Here is a 14,488-nt window from a genome sequence, read left to right on the forward strand (position 1 = left end):
TGTATATACAGTATGGCTCAAAGAGTGCATTCAGCAGGGCTTCCAAATATCTCATCCGGTAAAGACGAGGGGTACAGGGGGCAGTACGAGCTCTACAGTCTGTCTCATCCGGTACAGGAGAGAGGTAACGGGTGAAGTACGAGCTCTACAGTCTGTCTCATCTGGTAAAGGAGAAGGGTACAGAGGGCAGTACGAGCACTACAGTGTGCACTTTGCTTGGATTCCCCAGAATACAGCTCCCAGTGGCTGAGCACTGCCAGGAATGAGTGACATTGAGTTAATAATAATTACTTATACTTATATAGCACTTTTCTGGACACTCCAATCAAAGCGCTTTACAGGATACTCTACAACTCTACAGAAGCACCCCCTGCTGGCTCCACTAACACCTCTTCCAGCAGCAACCTTCGTTTTTCCCAGGAGGTCTCTCATCCAGTTACTGACCAGGCTCACACCTGCTGAGCTCCAGTGGGCTGCCGGTTGTGAGTTGCAGAGTGATATGGCTGCTGACCATAGTTGGGCAAAGTTTCCCGAGACTGAGTTTGGGTAAAGAATTGTCAAACAACGCCAATAACTTCCCAGTCAACCGATTCTCCGATACCACCAAGAGTGCTTTTTAATATGCTGTATAAACTCACAAAGCAAAACATGGCTGATGAACTTTCTAAAGGGTATATGCATTTGTAAAGAAACATATTAGGAGATTGCAAAGAAAAAAAATAGCCATGGCATGCATTCAACTTAACTGGATCTGAAGTTAGCTGAAATACTGCAAAACCATGATTCTCAGCAGGATCCAGACATACACCCCCACCGCACTGTAAAAATGTGACCATGAAGAGAAAGAGGACTTCGCAGAATCCTGGGACTTTCAGGTTATGTGAGCAACATTCTCTCACAGTTTCCTCAGTGCATTTAAAAACTCACATGGGCCCTTTTGCTGCAAGTGCAGAGGATGTGTTGTCCTCCAGTCACCTGGTTCTCTACTCGCTCACCAAACAACATTACAGATCAACTCCCTCATAGTCTGCTCCCTTCACAAAATCCTCTCATCTCGCCCGGCTTTCACTGTAGCCCAACTCTTACGCAGGCCTCGAATCTGAACAGAACCCTTTACAAATAGCTAATATGGACATGCCACAAACCAGTCTGCTACAAACCATTAAACCAAAGCTGGGTTCACATTTACCTGCATTGTCACGGACAGAAACCCTCTACACTCTGAGAGGACTGCAGATGCTCTTCTTCACAATTGTCTTTTAACTAATTCTGCACCCCACTATATTCAAGTCAAGGAACAAGTGCAACCAAAGCCTGATAACAAGTATGCTTTATAAAAACAAACTAATGCTGTTTGAGGTGAACCCTGCTAACCACCGACAATTTCAGCCCGTCTTGAGCAAGTTGACAGTCTCCACCTAGATCTGCTGACTTCAAAGAACTCAACCCGCAAAGCCCACAACCTTCCGGAACGATGAAACACAAGAACAAAAAGAAAAAAAAACAACAAAATTTAACATGTTAGAGAAAACCAGAAAGAGGGCAGCAGCACAACATGGTAAAAATGTATAAGCACACAACAAGCAGATCTCATAGATTGAGAAACTGAATTTCAACTAAACTCCCTCGCCCAGGAACATCAAGGTTTCATTCGTTTTCATATAACAGCCATTCATTGTTGGGGATTCAACAAACCTCTGCTCTTGCTCGTACCTCAGGTTGCTAAATGGATTACTAGACAGCAGTGCTACCATTATCCAGTCTGCTCTGGACAGATTTCTGAAGCTATGGAAAGCTGGGCAAGGCTAATAGCGAACAGCTAGACCTCTGTGTATGACAAGATGGCTGCTTTAAGGGTTATTGGTGGACCAATATAAAGGCAATCTTCCCTCTACATCAAAAACCTAAAGCCAGTACCCCAGTATAGCTGTGACATTAGATGAGTAACCTTGTGTTCCTCAATTTCTCTCTCCATCTTCTAAGCACTTCCTCCAACTCAGGGCTGTTGGGGAGCCAGAGCCAGTCCTGACAAGCAAGGGGTGCAAGACAGGGTAGACCCTGGACAGGACAGCAGTCCATCACAGGGCAGAGTGACACGCACTCACACAAAGGCCAGCTTTTCCCAGACACCAACCGTCCCACAGAAAGCCCATGTGAACACGGGAACAAGATACAAACTACACAGAGATATAGCACCCAGGTCTGGAACTGACCACTGACCACGGCGCCATCCTACCGCCCTGTATTTTCCCATCCATCCTTTATCAGGAAGTTGCTCATTGCAGGTGAGGGACAGCGGACTCGCACTGGAAAGGAGCCAGTTCATCACAGGCTGCATGTGCACACACACCCACAGAATTACTAGAGGTAATTAAACTAGCCAGCATGACTTTGGAAGGCAAAAACGCATGCACACTCCTCCCAGCAGACATCACCACGCTCAGACCCAGGAGCAAAGAGCTGGAAAACAGCATGGCTAACTGCCACATAACCATGCTGCCTTACTTCATTATTTTAAGTTCTGACAGTTGAGTGAAATAATAGATACTGGAACAAAGATGTACACTCTGTTCACACACAGGTGTCCCAGTTCTGTTCATTGCACAGCAGGGGTAAACTCACTCTTCCACTGCAGCACAAATGAGTACAGGACGGCTCGACTTCACACTAACTGTTGCTGTCAAATCGTTCCCCAAAATAAAACTGCATACGCTTTTTATGGGATTTATCTTGGTGCTTTTGGGAACTTTATTGAGATTACTGTACATCATAGTTCTCCAACAAAACTGGATTAGTTCTGGAAGAAAAAAAATTCTAGCACAAGGGGACTTGTATGCTGTTAAGAATTCAGCTGTCAGGCTTCCTCCAGGAGACCGGTGGGAGGAGAGAGGATGACATGGGCACCAGGAGGGCCACCACATGCTCTTCTGATTGGTAAAATGGCACTGCATTGCCAATTCACTTTCACTCAGTCCCTGGCACCATGCTAAAATGATTTTCTCTTCTCTCAAATTATACGCATAGAAATCTAGGCAGAAATCATAACAGAGAACAATCGTAAAGCCATGTCAGAAACTTGTAAGTGGAAAATAAAGCAATCCACACAAAGCAGCTGAATCAAAGGTCAAGATATTATACGTGGAAGTGAAGACAGCAAAACCAGCACTTATATTATTTGTCTGCACCCAATGTGCACCAGGCAATGCTGTGGCTAGGGAACTGGGAATTAGAAAAGAACACTTTTCTAGACGAGCTGTTGACATGAAAGCAGAAAATGATCCAATTTTCCCTTCTGAAGCTTTACAGATCACAATCTTTCTCAATGCCACACAAGGCTTCTGAAATCACCCATCCCATGTGCTTCTGACTGCCCGGTTCTTCCACAGGCATGGTTCTGGGCAGTACCACAGGGCTGTGGCTTTGACTGGAGGGCGGGTTAAATATCCCTCGTTTAAAAACTCCCTCACTGGAAAGCAAGCAGAACCCCCTAAAATCCCAGAAGCAATCCTTCCCATTGATCCCTTTCAGCAGGAAGCTGCTGACCACCACCTTCACCTGCTTCGGCAGCATGAGCGAGACCAGCTCTCTGTTAATACTGACCACTTCTATATGGCAAAAGAATAAGTTGAGGTTAATTCCACACTGAAAGGAAGGAACATCATTACAGCAGTTGAGCCGTCTGCAGGTGAAAGGGAGAGAGAGGGAGGTACCAGAGATATAAAGCATAGGAGGACTACAGCCATATACCAAAAACTCACCTAAAGAAACTGCCCTTTACAGTCCCTTGGACAACGTGCTTTGCACGCTCTTTAGGAAGAGAAAAGAGCTTGCTGTAATTGGTCTGTGATGCACAGGATGCATTGCATCCAAAAACAGGCACCCAAACCAAAAGACAGGACGGGAGACGATGAGAATCGAAGATTAGCCTAAAGCCCTTAATATCCCACCCACACCCAAACACTTACACACACCCCTGTCATATTACTTAAAATCTCAGGATAATTAACATTCAATCAGGAATTAGGATTTAACAGCTACACACTCCGACTCGGCAGCAGTATTTTTTAAATTAGTTTGTTCAGTTCTGCTGAAGCAATCATGTACACTGGCCAATTAACATCTCCTGTTCTCTATGGAATCTTATTTGAAAAATCTGCGTGATTCCTACTAAGTTAGAATGAGCTTGTCATCGGTCAAGCTAATTACTTCTGGGGATGGGCCTACCTACTAACAAAGAATTCTTAAGTGTGATTTGCAGGATGCAAGGTATATATTATATTATACTATACAATTACAATGCTGCAGCATCTTGCATCTCCACCAGGATCCCAACGTGCTTCACAGCACAACCTCAGCTGAAGTGGCTGTAGCCCGGTACAGCACTGCCATGCCTTGGGTTGAAACACGGCAGTCATTTTTACATCAGCACACACACTACACAGCCTGAACACAGCGGGGAGGGGCAGGTTGGTGCAGGAGGCAATTACCCAGCCATTTTCCAACTGCTTCACCCAATTTTAGTAAGCAAAGGGAGCAAAGGTGGGATACACCCAGGAAGAACTGCCAATCCATCACAGTGCACACAGACAAACACATACTCACACCAGGGACAATTTTTCCAGAAGCCACTTAACCTACCAGCATGTCTGTGGACTGTGGGTGGGAACAGAAGCACCAGAGGAAACCGACATGAAAACACGGAGAACGTACAAACCCCACACAGATAGCACCCTAGCAACTGAACCCAGGATCCCAGCGCTGCAAGGCAGGAATGCTAACCACTGCTCTTCCGAGCTGTGCCAGGAGACAATTTTATAACACAGGAAGCTTTATACAGGAAAACTTGTATTTATACAGCAAGAGGCATTCTTCTGAGCAAGCCTAAGACAACACATCAATGTTGATATACCGTATAGTTTGATCTGCATATCTTCTGATTTTCCTATGCAAAGCTTCAAGCAAGGAAGAATTCTGCAGTAAATACCATACACGTTACCTCACAGTCTGACAATGTTGGGATTTTAATCTAGCTGGCGAGCTGTAATCTGAATTACCTGGGCACAGTTCAGTGTAATTGCTTAAACCATGTCCTAGCAGTCAACAAACTGGAAAACAATCCACACAGATCAAACAATCCACACAGTTTCCTTCTTCCCTTCATAACGCATATTTGCCACATCATGTTTTTGAAATGCAATGTATCAATCCTCAGGAAGCCTTACAACTGACTCCTCCAAATCCGTGATGCAGCCTAGAACGTGTAATTGTACAAAAGCAACCTGGGAGACTAAGAAAAAAGATGGAGAATTACAAATTAATATGTATTTTCTTATTTGATTGTGAAATCAAAACAGGAGTATCGCTAGCTAGAATATCCTACTGCAAAACTCCAAAGATCAGTCTCAGAAATTGCAGAGGTTAAGAGTAGAAAGGTGAAATTTAATGTGTACTCAGCTTTAGGAAATACTGGAAGAAATCAGATCTGCATGCCAAGTCGCAACGAGTAGCTCTAAGTAAAATGCCCCAGTTTAAGTACACACTCCATCAGTAACAATGAAACTGGGCTTATAAAACATTGGGAACCAAGATTCCCCAGGGAAAGGGAATTAGGATTTTAGTCACTTCTTCTGTCAGTACCAATTCTATAGTCAGAATGGGTTTAGGCATTAAAAATAATTGAGCAGACAAAGCTTCTGCTTGGTTATGCACTCTTATTTTAGAAAAACATTTAAAAAACTAAAGAAATCTGAATGCAAGGCTAATGTCTAAGGACCAAACATTTTAAGACCCAAAACAGCACAGACTTTCTTATCACTTAGATGACGCTGCAGAGATAGCATAGTAAAATAATGAGACGCCAGGCGTCAATACTGGCCCAGACACATAAATGAAGCCACACAGGGCAGGCAAGGTTATACACTTCTGGTACAGCCTGTCATTCCAAAGGACATTGGAATCAGATCATGAAAAAAAAAGGAGGGAAAAATATTTGTAGACTAACTGGGAACATTCGGTCTCCTCCAGAGTTCTGTGTGGACATCTTACAAGGTTTTCTGGTTACATCTCAACCACAGCAGACTTAGGAAAGGAGACGCGGGGGTCACTAAGGAACGTGACACATCCATAAACTTGTGGAGAAGCAAGGGAGACTTACAATATTCTGGATCCTAACAGATTTACAGTTTAAAATCTTAAGGCAGCTTGAGGCCCAAGTGACACTCCAAGCTACACTGACACAAGGCCTGATCTGCAAAGATGCTTCAGTGTTCCATGTGGCTCAGAGGTTGCCCGGCAGATGCTAATCTTGGCTGCTATCCACTGCAGGAGTCCAGATTTAGCATCCGCAGTTCCAGAGGTGAGGAAGCAAGGAACATCGGGTGCTGGCACACCTCCTGTCACAGGGCCACGAACCCTGTGAGGCCAGGAGGCTGTTGAGCTGAACTCCATCAGCCAGGGCTAATTCGGCAGAGCGCACCCTTTCATTTCCAGACGACATGGCAATTCCTCCGCCTATATTCTCCTATATTTGCTCATCTGTGTCTTTACGGCAGGTAAGAACAAAACAGGGAGTAATTTGAACAGTATAAGGGGGAAATACAGACCCAGTAAAGGAAAGCACTACGGAGGTGATGTCTCATCAATTCTCAGCAACTCAGAAATTACTCAGAAAAGAGAGCTGTTTAGACTGTTTGGATTCAACCATCTAAAAAAGACCTTTGGTAGGGGTAGAACTGACCTGCCACAAATTGCTATGCAAGCTAATATCTCCACAGCAAAACCATCTGGCTGTCAGTCTCAGATGTGAGTGAATACTGTTTGCCCTGTAATCGCAAACATTGATGCAAGTACACACAGAGAAGCAACACAGAAAGAATGCACAGAAAAGTAATCCCCTGTGTGGTTCACTACACTGAACGGCTCCATTCAATCTCTCATTGCCCCGACAGTTCTGGCACAGAGACATTTCCATGCACCACTGAAGAATAAGGACAACATATTTAGATCACCAGAGGTAACCCTAGAGTTATGGACTACAGGCACTGCCAACAGAGAAACACTAGAACATACACACCATCTCCTAACAGCTACTTTGTTAGGGATATAATTAGAACTACAGACTGCCAAGGGCAGATTAAGTAAATAAGGGAAATATAAACTAAAGACAGCAAGTGTGCACAACTACAATGGTCTGATGCAAAAAGTCAGGATGAAATAAAAACATTTTTCAATTTCTCATCTCCAGTAGTAATGACAGTGAAAGCTTCCAAAAAGCCGCTTTTGAAACACTAAATTCTCATATAAATAATCTAAAACTGGTTCACATTGAATTCTCATTAACCAGCTGAAGTAATTTTCTTTATTCTTGGACCGGCTTAACCCTTTCCTTAGCTCTCGACCTGCTGATAATTTGAAACGTGTTTTTTTAAGGCTAACCATGCTGTCAGTTCATTAAGCCGAACTGTTTCAGCTCGGGGCACAATTTTAACACCCCAAACATTTTGCAGCATACCACATTATTATAAAATAAGCAACATCATTACTGCAAGAAATAGGCTAATATTTGTTTAAAACATAGACTGCAATTTTAATGAGACACACCCAACTTCACTTTTTTGACTACCATTTCAGTGGGAGGTGTGAGCTCGGTTCAGTGAACATGTTTAATATTTGGTTTAGAGCTGGAATCATGATCTTCTGATTCCACAGTATGCAGTTTGGGCAGCATGGTATTACATTTGTATTTGTATTATATTTAATGGACAATTTCAGCACTTTTCTCCCAGTCTAGTTCACCCACACAACACCTCTTTTGAAAAGTGCCTCTTTCAATTCTTACATTCAAAAATATATTTGTGAGAACATTAAATCAGGACTCAATTGCTCTAACTAGACCAATTTTATCCCTTCCCTCCTCCAACAGTGTTGAGCCACCCACTTCTGAAGATTAAGTTACAGCTGGTTGAATATAAATATATCCAGAAAACCTACTACTGGGAAGTTCCCCAGGGCCAGGTTTGGAAAATTCTGTTCTAGAGGCAGATCAACAAAGTTTGCAATACTAGAGAAGGGATCTGTGATGCTGCAGGACCAGACTGAAGTACTGCCAACTCATCGGAGCTCGGGGAGGCGCCCTCGGGGCCGGAGTATGGCACACTGGAGCATGCTGGTTTAAGGGTGGCCTATGAAACTCTTTAAACACAATAAAATTAACAAACAAGTTTCGCTCCCCATCTGCCCCCCGTCAGTAACCTTGAACACTTTACAGCAGTGCCATCTGGATAAATCAGCAATGAACCATCTGCAAAACTAGAGTTTGTTCTACTTTTCGAGCTTTTTTTTATTTTTTGGCTTTAAGACAGTGAAGAGCTACTCCACAGGAGAGTTTATCACCAAATCCTTTTTGGCCTTTTTTCAGCAAACATACATTTACTGAAAATCAATATTCATTGCACTGCAATACAAATATCAGATATTTTGAGGATGTCTCCTGACAGCCCAAGCTCAATTAAAGCATTAACTGCTGGTGCTGTCTGTTAACTTTTGTGACATGCTTAACAAGATAATGACCAACCTGGGAACCAAGCGCATTATTAGACCTTTTCAAGAAGAGGACACGAAGACATGTAAGTTCCTAGAAAAGATAGAGAGAAATGAAGGACGCAGGGAAAATTCATTTGCGAAACAGATTTGCTTAAGAGATCTAGTTTTGATCAGCACTTTCAAGCCAGTTCAGCTGTAGAAAACCCTTTTCCTAAAGTCATGGTATTGTCATCTGAACTCTAATTGTAAGCCTCTCTGATACCAAAATGTTAACTGAGAGGCTTTAAATCCTGATAGTTTCAAAGTCATCCTTCTTTACACCTCAAAAAATGAATGCTGTGCATTGTGAATAGCCTACTTTAACTGTACCAGCATTTACCAAACACAATTTTATTTTTTTCACAGATATACTGGCATGTAAAGTGAGGAACTGCTTTTGCAATGTTTCATTTCGCAGGCCAGCTCGACTGAGGCCAAACACTCTGTCTCAGCGCAGAGCTCCGCCTCCTCCTCTGCACTTTCAGTGCGTCGCACTCTCACGGGAAAGCACGACTGCCACACACGTGCAAGGCTCGGCACGTCATCTGACTGAATGAGATCCTGGCCTAGGACCAGTCGGTGTTTGCCTACGAGCGTATTTACATTCACCCACAATCAGAGAGGTGCAACTGGCCCTTCAGAGTTCATTCTCCAAGTTAAGCTTCGCATCAGAAACAAACTTGGGAATTCTTTAAAAATGTCATAGCAAATACTTATATCTTTGCCATTCTTACTGATCCAACAAGAAAGAACGGGACAGAAGCAACAGCACCACGTTGAGATTTAGACTTAATGAGTCTTCATAGAAGCTCTGTGTTAGACAACCCGATAAATAAGTCTCGATGAGCCAAGCTGTCGACTCGCAGACTTGTAAACGCGTGACCAGGCTGGAAGTACCCGCACAGCATGCCTCCGCTGAGTTCAGAATGTTTACACTGAAGAGGCAAACAAAGCTCCTCATGCTCTCAAGAATGGCCGCCATTTATCGTCTCCCGCGCAAATGGCAGTTTGCCTGACACGCTGAAGAAAAACAACTGCTGTCTGATTGCACCCGTCTCGGATTCACTGGGAAGATCAAAGGAGGTGTAGAGCATGCTGGACTCTTTGTTCAATGTTTCATCACAATCTGATGTCCAGCAAAATGCTGCATAAGTGTAAAAATTCTTCTTCTTATTATTATTATTATTATTATTATTAGTTTCCTTTAACACAGTGACATCTCCTGCATTTGACAAAAGACCCATGAGAATCTTGACCGTATCAGGTTTCCGAGTACAAGAGATGAGCATGACCAACAGGTAAAAAAAAAAAGATATTCAGGATAGATTTCGAAATTCCCAACTCTCACTGGCTCAACTCCTGCTTCGACCAGCCAAGACCTGGCTGAAAATCCCTTTCGGATTCCATTAATTCAATTAGCACTTGATTGGTTACACATGAAAAAAGACCAGCTGCAGTGTGTATCTCACAGAGGAATGGGAGATTACAGGCTAGAAGTGGAAAAACAAAAATACCGTGTGCCCTCCAGGTGTTGTAAGTATGGTAGTTAAGTGTCCCACTTTATCATTTAACAAACCATTAACAGGAGTATTTTCCTGATATTTGGTTACTGATAAAAAAAGACCTATTCCTAGCCCTCTTCCTGTGAAAATTGAAATCGACACAGACCTTCACACTACTCTTATCGCAGCTGCCCCCTTTTCATCTATAATTAGAGAGATCCACACAAAATATGTGCTGGGGCAGCACAATCTGTCAACAGCAGTTCTTGGAAGTAAAACTGGAATGCTATTCACACACAAAGGGCACACAGAGCACACAATACAGAAGTGTTTTGTCAACAGATCTTGATCAAAACTAGAGGAGACGTATGTTTGCAAAATTCTCCATGTATCAAAACAAAACTGGTTAAAAGATTTACCGTTTGGCTATTGAGGGAGTGTTAGCATGTCTCTGCCTAACCACAGGGGCATAAAAATAGCAAAATTAATAATGCTCCCATTCAACTCCTAAATGAAGAGGGACAGGCGATTATAAACTGTCTTGCATAACTGCATAACCAGTGATGTGACGATGTAAAAACACATATATATAAATCAGGAATGTCTCTGCTCTGTCTCCAGCAATTCGCCAAGTAAAAACAGTTTTGAACGTACTCTACTTTAAAGCTCCTGCTGTTTTAAGTACACCTTTAGTTGAAAAAATAACATAAGAATGCCTCTTGGAACTATGACACTTTTTCTGGTCACTGTCAACTTCCGTTTCTTTTACAATGAATAAAGCTGTTTCAAAATGCAGCTCCTAAACCTGCATAGGTTAAGATTTCTTCCCAATCCTGTACTGCAACTCAAAAATCCCAAAGGATTAAATTCAATCATCCCTCAGGAAGAGCCACTGATTCATGAAGGAGGACTGAGTTTGTAGGAATCTGTACAGAACCTCTTCAGGAACCCTACAAGGAGCTTATTCCTGAAGGAGTACTTTGGGATAATTAAAAGATTAAAAAAGCAAAAGTATTTTTCCCTAGAACCCAGTAGGATTTCTCCATGTTTCTCCTTTTATGCTAAGAACCCTTAACAGGGGATCCTTGGCTCCAGCAACCTAGGATCTCATATTTGGACCATGTTTTTTTTTAACTTTAAGCTAGTTTGGGTTTGGTCAGTCCAAGGAAAACCAGGAATGGCGCTGAAGGACCAGTAGTTGGCACTTTTATCTCTGAACCAAATTTCCAATCCAAATAGTCAATTTAATAGCAGCATGGTGGCACAGCAGTTAGCACTGCTTGGCCCTGGCTTCAATTCCAAGAATGCTATCTGTGTGGAGCTTGTATGTTCTCCCCATGTTCATGTGGGCTTCCTCTGGGTCCTCCCACAGTCCAAAGACATACTGCTCACCTAACTGGCTTCTAGGAAAACTGGGCCCCTGGTGCGAGTGTGTGCTTGGCAGTGTCTGTGTGCCTTGTGATGGACTGGCATCCCATCTCATGCCAGGATAGTCTCAGGCTCCCTCATAACCCTGAAGCAGATAAGCTGTGATTGAAAAGGATGTGATGTCCCAGTATGGTAACTGTGCAGTAGGAGTTTCCATCCTTCATACAAGACAGTAATCCGACGTCCTGATTGCTTGGTTATTAAACATCCAGAGACACTGTTCATTGAGGGATGGGGCGAGAGGAGGTGGGATGGGCCCCCTCCTCTATGCAAAGTGAATTTGGATCCTTGAACAGCGCAATATAAGTGCAACAAATAATTAAACCCCCCGCTGCCACACTCTCCACCGAATTCTTCTTGCTGAAGCACCAGAGCCTGCAGCCAACAAGTTCTGCTTGCACACCACATGGAGAAGCAGTGCGTTTGATCTTTTTCCATCTCTAACTTAGTCTCCTTCACTCAGCATTAAAAAAAACAGCAACAATTTTAAAAAGAACTATAATATCCACCAGCAGAATCACTCAGCTGTATCCACACATATTGTTAATACTGACATTAGCAGGCTTCTCAGGGGATATATGGCGGCCGTGAAACAAAACCAGGGAAGAAATCCATTTCCATCCAGGTGTTACAGTCACAGCATAGTTAGTGAGGAGCTACTTTTCTAGGTTGCAATATAGATTTCTCCTTCAGAGACGCTTTTAGCATTAAAATGGGTCAGATGATGCACTGAATTGAAACAAGAGCTGTGCGATTCAAGACTACATTTTGGACTGAACTCGTGTTGGTAGACGTGACCTCAAGATTTTCACTATCAGACGGGTAAAGCACCCAGAAAACAGAAAGGATCATCCTTCAACAGATCAGAGCCACAGAACTAATGAAACAGTCACAAGCAGCCAATGACCAAAGGAAGCCATTTTCTTTGCACAGATATTCCCACTTCTCCTTTAACTGCTATGCGTGTCTTCCACTAACCTGAGCGGCACGCAATGCGCGCTGCTTTCTATTCATCAGACAGGTGCTGCGTCTCCTATCACCTGATAACGCATATTTCCCTGCCTTATTCCCAGGACGACAGACAGCTTTCCCCCGATCCCGGATTTTCAGATTCGAATGGATAAGACTTTCGGTCCATCTTTTACTGCGTCATATTTCCTCCTAACTTTAGTTCGGTATAGAGTGTTGCGCAAGATTTGAGCCGGCAGAGAAAAAGCAAAGATCGTTCGTACCACACTTCCATGATGGGTTTTCTCCACAGACAGGCAAAACCTCATCTGCAGAGGAACACAAAATCGAACTCCTGCCTTATGGGTTATATTGCAACTTCCTGAAGCGAAGAGCCCTCGACCAAATATAAGACTGATTGATTGTTAATGATTTGCAACACCTACAGCAGGGGAAGCAAGTCAGTTGCTCGCCTTTAACAAAACGACAGAAAAGTTGCATACCGGAGCGCAAGGCTGGAAAGTTACTGTTGCATACACCTAGGACTGTTTCGACTAACCCACGACACCCCTCAGACAGTAACTTCCCACCAGATGAATCGGAACCCTCTTCGCCGTCTGATTATGGGTCTTTACTTGTCAAATGTTTCCGCGATGTTTTCTCTGAACTGAGACCTGCACTGTGTCCATGTGTGCGATACCCATCTTATCTCGGGATACATCACCTCCGCAGCCGGCAAACCTCACCAGGCAAAGTCGGGGATGACGGGCGGTGGGGGGAGCAAGAGATCGTCCATGAAACACTTCTCGTAGAAATCCCTTCACACGAAGGCCCGGAGCAGAAAAAGTCAAGACGATTCTCTGCCAGACAGCGCTTGCACCGCTGCGCTCACTGAACAGTCCGCGAATGCACATCGCTTCGCAGCGCTCGATCGCTCAGTGAACTTCTACCAGTAACTATAGAAATATAGGAATATTACGAGTTTACTCATTGCAACAGCCTTTTGATTAATTTCTTATCATTTTATAGTGAAATACCCACTCCTCCTCCAACTCATAACACCTCCATCGATGTGTATTCGCCAACCTGCACCGCATAGCTATAGCTACTCTCTACAGTTTCAGAAGCGTTACCATTCAAAGAGACGGATGCTCACGCACGGGTCACTGCCAACATAATTAACCGCCGACGTTTTGGGGTTGGAGAGAAACTCAGAACTTACCATTTTTCAGCTCATGTTTCACTGTAAACAGGTCACCTTCTCCCGACGAACCCTCCATCGCAGGCAACACGTTCCAAACACGCCGGCGCCTAGATAAAATAAACCGTGAAACCCCACTTCCGAGTGCAAATCCGTCTGAATGAACGGATATATAAGATATACGAAGTGAAAGTACTAAACAGTAAATATCTCACTAATTCTCTACGACTGGGCAGGTCTACTACTACAACTGCACTATCTCGTACAACCAAGCCACGCTCCGCCCACCTACTGCAGAGATTGGAGTTGCTAGGCAAAGGGAGAACCAGCAATTGGCCGATTTTGCTGTCAAACACGTACCTCGTACGAGAAAACCCCTCCTTAAAAATAAACTACCCCGCGTCTTTGCTCTACTCTGATTGGGCCATCCCTTGACAACTAGTCGCCGGATTGGACGCCCTCAATGACACTCAAAGCGCTCGCCCTCCAGCCCTCAGCAGTGCAGGTCGCCTCTGTCCTGTACTTATGTTGCCACGGTGGGATGTGTGAATTCCTCAGGACACTTCCGTAATCATACGGGCGGGTATACTGTTGCATTCCTTCCCACATGAAAGCGCACGTCAACAATGCAATTGCATTAACGACCTTTTAGGCGTAGGCACATACAGTAGACATTAATGGTTGAACAGCCATTAGGCTATGAACGGACACCTCGAATCGGAAGAGTTCTTGAATTTCTGAAACAAAACGTCACCAACGACTAATTCAAGCGCTTGATTCCTTGTGAAAAATAATTGTTAATTATGTCATGACGCTAGTAGCAGTTTAC

General features: G+C 43.7%; 1 protein-coding gene across 1 annotated transcript in view; it reads right to left on the reverse strand.

Moving 5' to 3' along the window:
- rps6ka5 (ribosomal protein S6 kinase, polypeptide 5) overlaps positions 1 to 13,938 on the reverse strand; it is a 56,097-nt gene extending 42,159 nt beyond the window's left edge. The window contains exon 1 of the mRNA XM_015351143.2: positions 13,681 to 13,938. Coding sequence (XP_015206629.2) covers positions 13,681 to 13,738 — 58 coding nt within the window. The 5' untranslated portion in view covers positions 13,739 to 13,938. The remainder of the gene's footprint in view (positions 1 to 13,680) is intronic.
- Positions 13,939 to 14,488: the final 550 nt, after the last annotated feature.

This window comes from Lepisosteus oculatus, chromosome 8 (genome assembly GCF_040954835.1).
Source record: "Lepisosteus oculatus isolate fLepOcu1 chromosome 8, fLepOcu1.hap2, whole genome shotgun sequence".
NCBI classification, from domain to species: Eukaryota; Metazoa; Chordata; class Actinopteri; order Semionotiformes; family Lepisosteidae; genus Lepisosteus; species Lepisosteus oculatus.